The sequence below is a fragment of the Dermacentor andersoni genome, chromosome 2 (genome assembly GCF_023375885.2).
Source record: "Dermacentor andersoni chromosome 2, qqDerAnde1_hic_scaffold, whole genome shotgun sequence".
Classification (NCBI taxonomy): domain Eukaryota; kingdom Metazoa; phylum Arthropoda; class Arachnida; order Ixodida; family Ixodidae; genus Dermacentor; species Dermacentor andersoni.
The window spans coordinates 85,948,184-85,963,553 of NC_092815.1; the positions used below are offsets into that span (position 1 = coordinate 85,948,184).

Here is a 15,370-nt window from a genome sequence, read left to right on the forward strand (position 1 = left end):
AAATAAAAGAATTTGTGCGCGAGGAGGTCGCGCGACAGCTCTCGATTTTGCCGACCACGGAGAAGCCTTCTCAATATTTGGCTCCAGCGATCCGACAGGTAATTCAAGAGCAAGTGACCGAAGCTCTTCCACCTCCGTGTCAGCCGGCTCCTGTGGCCGCGCCTCTGACGCATGCTGAAGCCGCTGCACGGGCGCCTCGTCTGCCGGGATTCTCACCTCCGCCTTCAGCGCCTCTCCAGCCGGTGTTCTCTCATCCGCCCTCGCCTCGCCAGCAGGTCGCTGCCTTTTTCAGCGCACAGCAGCAAGGTACAAATCCTTGGCGCACTCCTGACAACCGCCCAATATGCTATGCCTGCGGTACACCGGGACATGTAGCGCGCTTCTGCCGCCGGCGCTTGCCGGCCTTCGTGGGCACCGCGCGACCACCCAGCTCCGGCTTCCGACCTTTCCGTATGCCTTCACGACCACCACCGGAAGTCTACGCTGCTGATGACATACCAGCACCGCAGTCACAGCTCTACAATACTCGTCGCTCACCTTCCCCTCGTCGGCGCTCACTCTCACCCATGCGTCGTAGGCCCAGTGCCAGTACTACTGAGGCGGAAAACTGATTTCCGCAGTTCCTGAGGCACGAACTGCGTCATCGTCGGAACATCAAAGTCCTCGTTTTTCCCCCGCTAACGTTATTGAAGTGTCTGTTGATGGCATCAAATGTCTTGCGCTCGTCGATACAGGTGCTGCTGTATCTGTGATTAGCGAGAAACTTTGCCGTGAATTACGGAAAGTGACCATGATGCCTTCGGTATTATTGCTTAGAACAGCCAGTGCACAACAAGTTCAGCCAGTCGCTATGTGCACTGCCAGGGTGTTGATTCGAGACATTTTGTATTCGATTGATTTCTTTGTGCTAACTTGTTGCTCCCACGATGTGATTCTCGGTGAGTGAGTGAGGAAACTTTGTTGTGAACGCCTGCAGAACGGTTAGCCTTCCCCTGTTAGGGAGGCGTTACCGTGACGCGGCCATGACGTCTTCACGGCGTGTGGCGCCTCTACTTCGGCCGCGGCCGCACTATTCCCTTTGGTCGACCGCGCCTGCCCCTCTGTTGGGGTGGCAGCCTCCCTCCGGTTTCGCTCGGTCGTTGCCTTTCGAGGGCCGCCGAGATCTGCTGGACGGCCTGGGTTTGGACATCTTGGTCATAGCATCTCGTTGCGGCCTCGAGCCGCGGCGGAATCGTTGTTATTGTTGCAGCTTCATGCGGATTCTTGGCACAGTCCCAAAGGATGTGAGCTGCAGTGGCTCTTTCCTTTCGGCGCACACAACACAGATCACTTTCATAAACACTTGGACACACGTGCCTCATCAGCACCGGGGTGAATAATGACCCCGTTTGAAGTTGTCGATATAAAACCGCCTCCTTACGGTTCAAGCCCGGATGAGGTGGCGGCATAGTCCTTCGCTCTAGTCGGTACCATTTCACAATTTCGTTATAGGAAGTCATTTTGTCCTTGGTTTCCCACCACCACGACGGGTCGGCTGTAGTAGCAGCGGCACGGTTGGTTAGTCCTCGCGCCGCCGCGTTCACCGTCTCGTTGTGGTTAGCGTTGCCGCGATCCGACACATCACTGCCCATGTGGGCCGGAAACCACTTTATCACCACACACCGACTTTCACTCGCGAGATCGACCACACGCAACACACGCGCGGCTTCACCACACACCCTTGCTCTGGCGTAATTTTTCACTGCCGTCCTAGAATCACAGAGCACAGTCGTGCACTCGGGGTCGGCGATGGCCAAAGCAATGGCCACCTCCTCGGCTTGATGCGCGCCTCGAGTCCGCACACTCGCAGCTGTTCTCGTTGCACCGGTCGATGCCCCGACGACTGCAGCGGCGAATGCCTTTCTGTCATGTGGATACTCTGCCGCGTCCACAAACACGGCACCCCTGTCTTTGGCATGGAGATCGATGAGCGCCTTGGCCCTCGCCGCCCGCCGCTCTTTGTGGAACTCAGGGTTCATATTCCTTGGCACCGGACATACCCGTAGCCTTCTCTTAATTGCGTCCGGTACAGGCACCTCTGTATTTTCGGGTCCCATTTCCTTTGGTCCCAGGCCTAGGTCACGCAGCACTTGTCTGCCCGTTCTTGTTTCTGATAGCCGCGCGAGCTGAGCGGTCCTCTGCGCCTCGGCGATTTCCTCCAGGGTGTTATGTACTCCCAAGGCCAGGAACTTGTCGGTGCTTGTGCAGTCGAGAAGTCCGAGTGCAGCTTTGTACGCTTTGCGTATGAGCGCATTGATCTTATTTCGTTCGCACTGCCTCCAGTTGTGAAAAGCAGCAACGTATGTAATGTGGCTTATAGCGAAGGATTCCACTAACCGGGTGAGGCTTTCTTCCTTCATGCCTGCTGTTCTGTGCGACACCCTCTTAATGAGGCGGATGGCCGTGGTGACTTTGGCCGCCAGACGGTTGACCGTCTCGCCGTTGACTCGTTTGCGCTCAATCAGCATCCCCAGCACTCGGATCTTCTCGACAACCGGGATCATGTGACCACCACTCGTCCTGATCTTTATTGTGTCTTGCTCTCTCGCAGGTTCGTTGCCTTTCGTCTTCCTAGCTGTCCTTTTCGGAGGAATCACCAACAGCTCAGACTTGCTTGGGGAGCAGACGAGCCCAGACCCGTCCAGCTGCTCCTCGATAGCGTCAACCGCCTCTTGCAATGTATCCTCGATGTGTCCGTCGCTTCCTCCTGGGACCCAGAGCGTTATGTCGTCGGCATAGATGGTGTGTCGGACCCGCGCCACTCGTGAGAGGCGCTCGGCCACCCCTATCATTACAAGGTTGAAAAGCAATGGCGAGATGACTGAGCCCTGGGGGGTCCCGACACTGCCGAGCTTCTTCTTTTGGAGCCGCAGGTCACCGGCGATGATTTCGGTAGTCCGCTCCGTCAAAAAATCCTTGATGTACGCATAAGTTCTCTTGCCCATGTTTAGCCGTGACACCTGGGCGAGAATCGCTGAGTGTCTCACTTTGTCAAAAGCACTCAGCAGGTCCCAACCCAAGATGGCTCGCTTGTCTTTCGTGTTGGTAGTGTCATCGAGGATTTCATTTTTCAGTTGTATCATGGCGTCCTGAGTTCCGAGCTTGTTTCGGAACCCGATGACGGTGTTTGGGTAGAGCCCCGAATCTTCCAGATACCTCTGCCACCTGTTCATGAGTACATGCTCCAACGCTTTGCCCACACAGGACGTAAGCGAGATCGGCCGGAGGTTCTCAATGTTGGGTGGCTTGCCCGGCTTGGGAATCAAGATGGTCTTGGCTGCTTTCCACTGCCGGGGTAATGATCCGGCTCGCCAGCAAGTGTTGAAGTATGCCGTGAGGTTCTCGATGGCCGCTTCGTTAAGATTTTTTAGCGCTCTGTTCGTAACGCGGTCGGGACCAGCGGCGGAGTTGCTGTTGAGATCGTGCAGGGCAACCCTTACTTCCCATACTTCAATGTCTCGATCTAGCCACTCGTTTGCTTCGCCTAGGTAGTCCGGGTGCGTCTCTGTGGGAGTGACCGGGAGGTACTTGTCGTCGAGGCGTTTCTCCACTTCGTCTTCCCCGTGCTCGGTCAGCGCCCTGTGGATGATCTTGGCCAAGTTATGGTGCTGGTGAGACTTGGTCGTGGTCGCATCCAAAAGATGCCTCAGCATGCTCCACGTCTTGCCGCAGTGCATCTGGCCGTCCGCTGCGTTACAAACCTCATTCCATTGCTGTGTGCATAGCACTCGGCTGTGGGACTCGATCTCGCGGTTGAGTTCGGCGACCTTCTTGCGTAGCTTTCTGTTTGTCCTCTGCGTCTTCCACCTTGACAGGATGGACTGCTTGGCTTCGATGAGGTGGGCGAGGCGGCTGTAGACCCTGTGGACACGCTCGTCCGTCTCGATTTCCTTGGTGGCCTTTTCTACCTTGTTTACAATCTCGGCGGACCACTGCTCAATGTCCGTAATTTCGGTTTGCTCCTCGGGTAACAATCCTCGGTTGGGATTTTCTGTCGCGCCATCACGCGGTCATTGACTGTGCACGTGCTGAGGTTCAGTTCTCCGTTCTGTGCGATCTGCCATCTCACGACTTTCAAGTTCATGATGTTACCAGGATCTGTGTAGCTTCAGATACTGACCTTCCCCCTCACAGCGCGGTATTTGTCCCTCTTTCATGCGCATCGCTTGCCGAAGCGACGGTCATGTTTTCACCCGCTGCCGTCTTCATTCGCCGCCAGCCTATATTGTTGCCTTTCGCCCTCCTCACGGTTCACCATGGGGCTGCAGAAATACTGATTTCTAACCCAAATTCGTACACTTTGGCTTTGCACTGTGGCGAGACTATTGGTACCATCCAGACTGTGGACGCTGACGTTATTGTGCAGTTCCCTGTTCCCGACGACGTGGATACTGCCAACGTAACAGCACTGGCACCCCATGTGCCATCTAACCGAGTACCACCGGATGTTTTTTGTCGCTCTATTGCCGATGACCTCGAGCCGACACAACGTCAGCGGCTTATTACTCTTTTAAATGATTTTCACGCCTCTTTTGACTGCAACCAAGCATCATTAGGCCGCACGAGTACCGTCTCTCACCACATTGATACGGGACACCACGCACCATTACGCCAGCGTCCGTACCGCGTGTCATCCACCGAGCGTCGTGTCATCGCCGAGCAAGTTGAAGACATGCTTGAACGTGGTGTTATCAAGCCATCCTGCAGCCCTTGGTCATCTCCTGTAGTACTCATTAAGAAAAAAGATGGCTCGATTCGTTTCTGTGTGGACTATCGTCGCCTCAACAAGATTACACGAAAAGATGTCTATCCTCTACCGCGCATAGATGACGCCCTGGATTGTCTTCATGGTGCCGAATTCTTTTCTTCTTTGGACTTGCGATCGGGCTATTGGCAAGTGCCAGTGGATGAATCCGACCGCTCGAAGACAGCTTTTATTACGCCTGATGGCCTGTATGAGTTTACTGTAATGCCATTCGGCCTCTGCAATGCACCCGCGACATTCGAAAGGATGATGGACAATCTTCTACGAGGCCTCAAATGGAAGACGTGCTTGTGTTATTTAGACGACGTGGTAGTTTTCTCCCCTGATTTCACCACTCACCTCTCTCGTCTACGCGAAGTCCTTACTTGCCTTACCACCGCCGGCCTTCAACTTAACTTGAAAAAGTGCCGCTTCGGAGCCCGCCAGCTGACCATACTTGGCCATGTCGTGTCCAAAGACGGCGTCCTTCCCGACCCTGACAAACTTCGTGCTGTCGCAGAATTTCCGCGGCCGACTACAGTGAAAGAGCTCCGCAGTTTCGTCGGTCTTTGCTCTTATTTTCGCCGCTTTGTGCGCAATTTTGCCTGCATCATCGCTCCCCTGACGAAGCTCCTGGCTGGCTCTGGTGACCTTCGTGACTGGACTCCGGCATGTGACCAAGCCTTCACCACTTTGCGTCGTCGGCTTACCTCACCGCCTGTTCTACGCCACTACGACCCGAGTGCACCCACTGAAGTTCATACCGACGCCAGCGGCGTTGGTCTTGGGGCCGTCCTTGCACAACGGAAGCCTGGCTTTCCAGAATATGTGGTTGCATATGCGAGTCGTGCTCTCACGAAGGCAGAATCCAATTATTCTGTCACGGAAAAAGAATGTTTAGCTATAGTTTGGGCCTTAAACAAATTTCGCCCTTACTTGTATGGCCGTCCGTTCGACGTTGTGACAGACCACCACGCGCTCTGCTGGCTTGCGTCACTGAAAGACCCGTCGGGGCGTCTTGGACGTTGGGCTCTTCGGATCCAAGAATTTGACATTCGCGTCATTTATCGATCCGGGCGCCAACATTCTGATGCAGATGCGCTCTCCCGTGCGCCCATGCGATCCGACGAAAGGCCACCTTCATCCATAGAGTGCCCGGTTGCTACGCTTGCTGTTACTGACATGCCGTCTGAACAGAGAAAAGATCCGTGGATTCTGTCTCTCATTGACATTCTTAGCAGTCCTTCAACGTCTACATGCCCTCGAGCCATTCGTCGCCAAGCCACCCACTTCGTGCTACGGGACGCCATCTTGTACCGCCGAAACTACCAGCCCGACGGTCGCAAATGGCTGCTAGTCCTCCCTCGCCATTTGCGTTCCGACGTATGCACGTATTTCCATGCAGACCCACAACAAGCTCATGCTGGCGTCCTGAAAACCTACGAGCGGCTCCGCCAGCGGTACTACTGGCGCGGCATGTATTCTTATGTCCGCAAATACATTCGGTCATGTGCAGCCTGTCAGCGACGCAAGACATCTTCTCATCCGACAGGCCCTCTGCAACCTTTACCGTGTCCTGCACGTCCTTTTGATCGGGTTGGCATCGACCTTTATGGGCCTCTTCCGTGCAGTGCTGCCGGAAATCGTTGGATAATTGTCGCAGTAGACCACCTGACAAGATATGCTGAAACTGCTGCACTTGCTTCGGCTGCTGCTCGCGACGTCGCCGCATTCATCTTACGGCATTTCGTCTTACGGCACGGCGCACCGCGAGAACTACTCAGTGACCGAGGCCGTGTCTTCTTGTCCGAAGTTATTAATGAGCTACTCGCCGCGTGCCGCACTATTCACCGCACCACTACGGCGTATCACCCACAAACTAACGGTCTAACGGAACGATTCAACCGCACCCTTGGGGACATGCTCACCATGTATGTTGCGTCGGATCATTCAAATTGGGACGATGTCCTCCCTTTTGTGACGTACGCATACAATACCGCCGTTCAGGCTACCACAGGCTTCTCACCATTTTTCCTTCTTTATGGGCGTGAACCATCCACTACCCTCGACACCGTACTACCATATCACCCGGATGCCTCTGAATTCACCCCTCTTTCCGAAGTTGCTCGCCATGCTGAAGAGTGCCGCCAACTGGCTCGCTCGTTCACGTCGGATACCCAAGGAATCCACAAAGATCGCCACGACAACGATCAGCCCACACAGTCCTTCGCCGTGGACTCTCACGTCTGGCTTCGGCTGCCCTTCCAAGCTCCAGGCCTTAGCCCAAAGCTTGCTCCGAAATATCAAGGTCCGTACCGGGTCGTCGCGTGTACTTCGCCTGTAAATTATGTGGTCGAACCGGTGACACCATCTTCGGACAAACGCCGCCGTGGCCGCGAGACTGTTCACGTCAGCCGCCTGAAGCCGTACCACGACCCCCTTATCGTATCATCGCCTTAGGTCGCCAGGATGGCTCCTCTTCGCCCCGGGGGTAGTTGTAGTGGGTAATATGCATGTGGCACTGTGCGGACTGCCACCGCTGCGGCGCGAGACACGAGCGCGGGTTGTTGATGCGAAGCGCTAGGACTCGTGATCTAGAGCTACCTGCGATCCCTCGAACGAGCTACAATAAACCCCATTTCAAAACAAATATCCCGTTTCCCGAAGGCCTCCGATTGGCGTAGTCTGGTTTCGAAAGAAAGGCATTTTCGTCTTGAGTGCTCTATTTTTAGGTATTTTGGGCAGTCTTCTCAAGAACACCCGGTATATTGATTATCGCAGAATACGAGATTGTTCAAATCTGCAAGTGATGAATAAATGACTTAAGACTCAATAAATGACAGCCGTAAGGCCACACTTTTATGTTTTAAATCTATAGCACATTCTTTGACTCATTGCTTTTATTTTTCAGATATTAAGGGTCTCTAAAGTTCAGATTAATATTAGAAACGTGGTTACTACGTATTACTGCTTTTAGGGCTCAATACATCTTCGTTTATCATCATGCACCATATTGAAGCTTTCAGGTCTCGAAGCACCGCTGCTATATTCCAAACACTGTTAATGATAAAAAAAAATGAGGATGAAGTACGTTAATGTGGCTAACACTGGTCGACGTTTTGACGAGTAGACGTTATGTTCAACAAACATAGGTCCACCGATAGAAACAGCGGCCCAGCTGACCGCCAGACCATTGATATTACGGCGAGCTTGGTCGAGAAACTTGGATGTTTAATCCCTGTTTATTCACAGTGTGTTTTCACCTATCGACTCCTACATCATGACTAGGGATTTTTATAAATACTAATGGCGACCTTTCACGTAAACGTGGCGGTGCTGTCCTCGCGCGCCACCGTAATTAATGCTGGTCAGACACTAATGGCAGATGATGGGAAGCAAACTGGCCAGCAAAACTTTGGATACCACGCACCGACACCAGCAAAAATAAACCTAGCAGTTCCGCCCGAACGCTGAAGCATTGCCAGCGATGGTATAACCAAGGCTTAGCACGGCGCTTGGACTCTTCAGACGGTGTTCTACTCGCAGTCGGGTGCGACGTGCTGCAGCGTGACGCAGCACGCAACGAAACTCCCGCTGGGCCACGACCACGTGGCCGCGACCGAGGGCTTCGGAGCGCGCGTCTCAGACGTGCGCTTCAGAAGGAATAGCGCTCTGGCAGCTGCCAGGCGTCTCACAACGCTAGCGTGATGTGCGCCGCCAGGGGCGTTGCAGGCGTCGCACCTATACTTACGTTAAATAAACCTATACTTACGTCATGTATACTTGCAATGATATCTCCAAGTGCGAGTAAGAAGATGAGCGGTTTTGCTGACGGACTAACTTTTGTGACAATGAAGCTAAAGTTACGGAGGCGAAGCACACGTGACAGCGTTCCTGAAAATTGTCCCCCAGTGTCTTTCGCTTTCGTTTTAGCTTGGGAGTAGAAAGCATAAGCATCTTGACAGCGCTTAGATTAAAACAAGACGTGAAATACACCACTAAGGGTTAAATACAGATGACAGTTTTTTTTTTCGCTTTGCTTTCTTTCGTCCTGGCAGATGCAAGACCGTCGCGAGCGAAAGCTACGTCGATTCAACGTCTGCTTCAAGAAACACAAACAGAAAGCGCTGCCAAACTGCGAGACCACTTGATGCAGTAAGGCATGTGTGCAGAAGCTCGGCCCCCGTAGCCTTTGCTTCAGTGCCACAGTAAGTTGTCCGTGAGCAACAGCAATAGGAACAAGTTCCGTGGCCTTCACTGCATCCACGGCGATGCAATAGTTTTTCTTTTATGCTGTTTCGTAGCGTGGGCCACGCATAATGGTATAATGCGCAAGCGAGCAGCAGCCCATCTCTACCGCCATCGCTCTCTTTCTCTTCCTTCTTTTTATTCCCTTCTCCCTTCCCCAGTGCAGGGTAGCCAGCCGGACTTTGGACTGATTAACACCTCATGCCTTTCTTTTATCCCTCTCTCTCCAGCAGCAGCAAAGAAAGCTTTGCTTTAAAACAGGTTCCGGCAGAACCCATCTGACGATTGAATGCCGGTGTTAATGCGATTAGCATTGAAGCAATGTAGTGACACACCGCATTGCCATATTGCTCACTTTTTTGTAGCCGACTTTTCAATTTTGTGTTACCGACGTTTCATTCACATCTCTGTAGCTCAGCGCTCCTCGCTTACCGCACGTTCTGGCCCCGTTCTGTTCTTTCTTTTCCCACACTCGACCGTTTCCGTGTGTACGGTCTGAACAATTCCTTGGAATTGTGATAGACAGATATCTCTCTTGGTCACCTCAGGTAACAACAAAAAAAAAAAACAAACTACGTGCGAGGACTGCTGGAGCATCGCAAATTTTCAAACTCGTGGAGGGAACACGATGGAGCTGCAACTGCCGCTCAATGGTACTACTTGAAAAAGCCTATATTGAAGGCACACTGCGCTATTGCCTACCGGTTCTTCCGAGATTATCCTCAGCCAACAAGAGGACTCTGAAAGCCGCGCGGATCAACTGCCTGCGGATGTGCTTGGGCTTCACGAAGGGCTCTTCAACTTTGGGAACAGTAGCGGAAGCAGGGTGTCTACCGCTAGATGTCGTCGCTTCCCAAGAAGCAATGCGTACCCATGTTCGGCATGTGCTCCAAGGGAAGAAGCACTTCATGTACCGCGTCCATCTAACCGACAGTAAGTCTAGCTTTGGCCAAGCTGTGCAAATCCTGCACCTTCCTCAGATTATTCAGCCACAGAAATTACGGCCTCCGACATTTCTTGCCTGGACACTTTCGCCTCTAGATATAAACCAATATGTACCCGGTGTAAATGGGACAAAGAGTCGCATGCCACAAGCCGCGCTGCTACAGACCACTCTTCTCTACTTAGCCGAGAAATATACTCAGCACACCCACATCTACACTGATGCCTCAACAACTCTGGAGTCTTCCCCCTTTAGCCTTTATGTGTCCTCAAGACAAATGGTTTCTCATCGGCTGCAGCGAAGGCCATGCTCAACGGCAGCAGAGCTTCACGGCATCGAAGAAGCGGTGCTCTATATACTGCGTCGAGCGCCTGACCAATGGGGGATTTTCACTGACTCTAAAGGAGCAGTGTAAACATTGTGCAGTCTGTTAAAAAAAATCACCAGCCCGTTTCTTTCGACATCGCGTACTTAGATCACTTGGCCATTGCATCAGGCCTCTGTATCACATTTCAGTGGATAGCGGCTCATTGTGGTATTCTGGCCAACGAAAAAGCAGATGAAGCAAAGGTCTTCAAGACCAAAACTATAAGGGGATTTATGTCACTAGATCTGATGCTTCCCAACTAGCTAAAAGATTTGCTTCTGAAGAAAAGGGTCGGCTCTGGAGCTTACCGACCCACCATTACCCTTTCCTTTACTCACTCAACCCACGTATCAGATCCAGACTCCCATCCAGCATTCTTCGCCATCTGGAAGCTCTATATCATCGCCTTCGCCTGAACACCGCCTATGCAAATGGCTGACGGTACCATTTCGGTCAAGTGACAAGTCCACACTGCAACAACTGTGGCTCAGTTCAAACCGTGGAGCATATCCTGTTTGAGTGTCGAGCGTATGCCGACGAGCGTGCGTTCTATGAACATCGCATGCATTTACTTACACAGGGACCTTTATCATTTGACTGTTTCTTAGGCCCTTTAGCCTGACTCACGTAACTGAGGCTTGCGATGAACTTTTTATTTACAGAGTTAGAAAACATTGGTCAACTCGATAAACTGTTTCTACTCTGTCACCCTCATGCACCTGTCACGTGGCGAATTCTGCACTCTAAGAAAAATCCCGGGGAAAACGGGAGTAACTGCGCCGTTAGTCCTAAAAAGGGCGCTTTCGTCCCTCAAGGGACTAACTGCATGAATGTGCGTGCCGTGTGCAAATTTCGGAGAGTAAGTGTTTAGTCCCTGGTCGGAAAGAGAGCAATGGGAGGACGAACGGCAACAGTTACTCCCCAGGCACTTCGCTGTTTTCGTCCGTGTCATGGAGCGATGCGGCGAAAACGGTATTGTCTATAAATCGTGAATGGCCCGAAGTTCCTGCATTGTCTATTGAACTACATGCAAAGCAGCACCTTGCCTCTTCTTGAGAAAATTACGTGAAACTTAAAATTGGAATGTGAAGAGCCATGCCCTTCGTGCGCACCCCATAATTGAGCGATACACATTAAACGCGCAAGTCATTGATAGACGGCTATAATGACTATAGTACCTAAGTTCCTTCCGTTCCAAGGAGGTTGCGAACTGAAGCGATGTGTAGCTCAAACGGCACACGCTAAGCAAAAGAGAAATTAGCCCTCTCTGTTGTCTTCGGTGGCCCGTTTGAGCTCGCTACACGTATACATGGCGTAGTGCCTCAGTTTAAATCACGCTAAGAATACTCGAGCTGATTTCTTTTCGCAGTCGCTTATGGTTGCAAGTACACTCAACGTTAGACTCTCATTGCATAGCTTGCACAAAATACGGAGTCTCTTTTACATTGCCGCACTTGCGTTACCATGCTTAACCTTGTCTAAATGTCAGGTTAGAGTACCTGACTTGAGGGGGAGGAGAGGTGAGTTCGAATCCTTTCTCGGGCACTTTTTTTACAGCTCATTATTTTTTTTATTAGGGTATAAATGCCTAATTTCATTAATTCCGCCTTTGCGGAGCATCGGAACGAATTACCGTTACGCCCTTGAGGAGCATCGGGTAAGGGCAACTGTTAGTCCCCGAAGGAGTAAGCGCATGGGGAGTAACAGTTCATCCCATGTCAGTTCGTCCCCAAAAGGACTAATGGTTGTGGCAAATCAGTTAGTCCCCAAAAGGACTAACCTCCCTACCCCTTTTAGTCCTTTTTGGCACCTCATTGTAGGACGGTGCATACACTGATGGACTCTACCATTGCACGTCGTTGCCCACGAGTTAGAAAACTCAGTGCCCAATATTTTTAACTTATTCCTTTTTTTGCACCTCTCTCTTTGTGTCTTTCTCTCCCCAATATCCTTCGCCACGCAGAGTATATAGCATGTCAGCGATGTCTATGCGCCGGCTAAAATCTGTGCCTTTCATCAAAGGGTTCTCTCTCTGTCTCCGCACACTCGGCTGCTTTTGATGCCGACTTCTTCACTTCTTGACTCTTGTTCTGCTTGCCTGTTGCCCTAAAGCAACTATATCAAAAGTAATTAGTGATATTTTGATAATTAGTCAATTATGCACAATTTTTAATGTGATTACCGTTCTTAGGAAACCACACATTTTCAGGTATCTATCTATGCAAGTCCACGCCTGTCCTTAACCGTTTTCCCGGCCAGTGACCCAAGTTGTCTACTAGCCTGGACCGCTATAGTGCGTGCCCATGGTTGTCATGCCGTCGCTGTCTTTCCATTGACGTTACTCCAGCGCCGTCGTCCGACTCTCCTCATGCATGCCGTGAGCATCGCGCCGTCGTCGTCATACAGTAGTCGTCATCGAAATGTCGTCAAGCCATCGTCGTCCCGCTGTCCTCGTGCATGGTCATCAGTGAAAAAAAGCTGTTGTTGTCAGGTGGTGGTCTTCATATCACTTTCGTCAACGTCATTCCTTCTTAGTCATTCTATCGTAATCTTGTTTTTGTTAATGAATCGGGTTTATTCCGCCGTTGTCACCTCATCGGGTCGTCATAATGCCGTCGGGCTCGTTCCATCGTCGTCGCGTTGTCGCCGTCACTTCGTCGCCGTCCCGCCTTCGTTTGTCATGCACTCGTTGCCATCTCATTGTCTTCGTGCCGTCGTTTTCACGCTGTCAACGTTGTACTATCGTCATGATTTCAGAATCGTCATTGAATACCCGTCATGCCGTTGCAGTCATAACACCTTCGTCGTTCTATCGTCGGCATTCGTCGTCATGCCGTCATGATCATGGGCGACTCTCATGAGTGAGTGTCAGTAAAGTATAGCCGATTCCGGAGACATTAATGTCGCATTAGCCTAAGCAGCGGGAATCTCAGAACGACCACTAGATTCTAAATAAAGGCGTTTTCAACAACACGGCATGTCGCTACATTGCTTGAATGCTCGCATTAACGTCGAGAGTAATTGTGAGATGGGTTCCGTAGGAATTCTTTTTGTGCATGTGCACCTCTTCGAGGAATCCAGATTAAAGGAAACATAACCGCGTCATCCAACTAAACCCAGCTTATCGTTGTAACTGAGAGTAGCGGGGCGAATACGCTCATACACGCAAGAAAACTTGGTTGCTGGCGCACATTTTAACCGGAAATTTCAATTTGAGATCAATTCTTCTAAGCCCGTCCTGCCATCAGCGACCGCAATTTGGCGTGGCCCTTGTCACGTCAAGAAGTACAGGGCCACCTCTCTGTAATCTGCTTCAGAAGATTATGTAACCGCCTGCACACGTTCCTAGAGGATGCATGCCCACATGCTTGAACGCATTCGGTGTGCATCTATAGGGCTGAGTGTCTCGATGCACATGCGAAAACGCAACCACGCAGGTGCCGCAGATTGACCACACCAGCTTCCAGAGTGCTGTGCGGTTCAACTGTGATATAAAAAATTTCAAATAGAAATTTTCTAACACACCGAATGCGTTCAACCATAAGAAGCCAACAAACACTGACACCAAGGACAACATAGGGAAAATTACTTGTGCTTAATAAATGAAATAAAGAAATGATAAATTAATGGAAAGTGAATGAAAAAGCAACTTGTCGCAGGTGGGGAACGATCCCACAGCATGCGAAGGTTGTGGGATCGTTCCCCACCTGCGGCAAGTTGCTTTTTCATCCACTTTCATTTCCATTGATTTATCGTTTCTTTACTCCATTTATTAAGCACAAGTAATTCACCCTATGTTGTCCTTGGTGTCAGTGTTCGTTGGCTTCTTATGATATGACTAATAAAAATCGGGCCCCTCGATTAACCCCCTTTCTTCTTGAGTGCGTTCAAGTATATTTAGCTTGCTATGGGACTCGCACGATTTAACATGCAGTGAAATACTCCAGTAGAAAACGTCATGTCCCCTTTAAGGGTGAGACTTGTGCTACCTGTAACATGCACTTTTGAAAAACTATGTTAGCTTTAAAACAAAACACATTCTAAATGGCCGCTATATGTTCTTAATGTATTGATGAACATTTGTCTTATATGCGGCACCGTTAAGCTACACACACAGCGGGTAATGCTGACGCTCGGCTTAGTGGCTTAATTGTTCCCGAATAAGGTCAGCAAGATCCTGAGAAGATGCATGTGGGCTTTGTCGAAATACAAGAAGTCGAATTTGAATAAAGTGTTACTAGTGTTTATTCTCCTTTGACTGCACCCAACAGGTCAAAGAAAAGTAGTGCTAAACCAGTAAGTGTTCAGGTGAAGCAGCGCGTCGTCTCGTTGGAGAATTCGTTCTTGAACCAGAGGACAAGCTTATCCCAGTCGCACGGCTCGTTTGCCGGATTTTGACCCGTCTTTCTACCGCGTCGCTTTCCTGACTTATTAGTGTTCTTCGCCCTTCCGCGCGCTCCCACTATCTTGTTCTCCTTCGAGGGCATTTCGATCACAATGGTGTCGCTGTCCATCAGGTACTCGTATCTTTAAAGGAAGAGAGAAAGAAAGAGCGAAGTGAGAAATGAAAAATAATGAAAGCGCTTTCTAGGGTAAATAAAATATCTTTAGTAGAGGACAAAAAAAGGACGCATAATCACAGAGACCTCAGCTATAACTTCCCTAAATCCTAAACCTGACGCAACAACAGCGAGTCCGTGGTATTAAGTGACCTTTTATTGCTTTACAACGACTATGCCAATGTTAGCCTAATTCTCACATATAGTTGCAACCTTTTGAAGCAGATAAAAGGTTCTTTGAATTATGTGAAAATGACTTCAAGTGCACCCTTCAGTTACCATCGGGGTCGTTTCAGTTTGCTCCAAAATTTACTAAAAGGAAAGAGCAAGTGTGGTGCGGTAAATGAATAATGATGACTTCAAGGAAGACATTTGAGAGGTTTGGGGATTTCTCAGATTATTCAACGTACAAAGAAATAGCGCAGCAGCAGTTGAAATACTTCCTTCTGAATTTATAACAACTGTTTACG

The 15,370-nt window shown here is 50.5% G+C and overlaps 2 protein-coding genes across 2 annotated transcripts in view; both read right to left on the bottom strand.

Moving 5' to 3' along the window:
* Positions 1 to 944: 944 nt before the first annotated feature.
* Positions 945 to 9,906, bottom strand: LOC126541982 (uncharacterized). The gene is made up of 2 exons (XM_050188950.3): positions 9,903 to 9,906; positions 945 to 4,030 (listed from the first exon to the last, which is right to left on the bottom strand). The coding sequence occupies exons 1-2, from the start codon at positions 9,904 to 9,906 to the stop codon at positions 1,050 to 1,052; spliced, it is 2,985 nt and encodes a 994-aa protein (XP_050044907.2). The 3' UTR covers positions 945 to 1,049.
* Positions 9,907 to 14,568: 4,662 nt separating this feature from the next.
* LOC126541696 (venom factor-like) overlaps positions 14,569 to 15,370 on the bottom strand; it is a 96,829-nt gene continuing 96,027 nt past the window's right edge. The window contains exon 39 of the mRNA XM_050188583.3: positions 14,569 to 14,868. Coding sequence (XP_050044540.1) covers positions 14,646 to 14,868 — 223 coding nt within the window. The 3' untranslated portion in view covers positions 14,569 to 14,645. The remainder of the gene's footprint in view (positions 14,869 to 15,370) is intronic.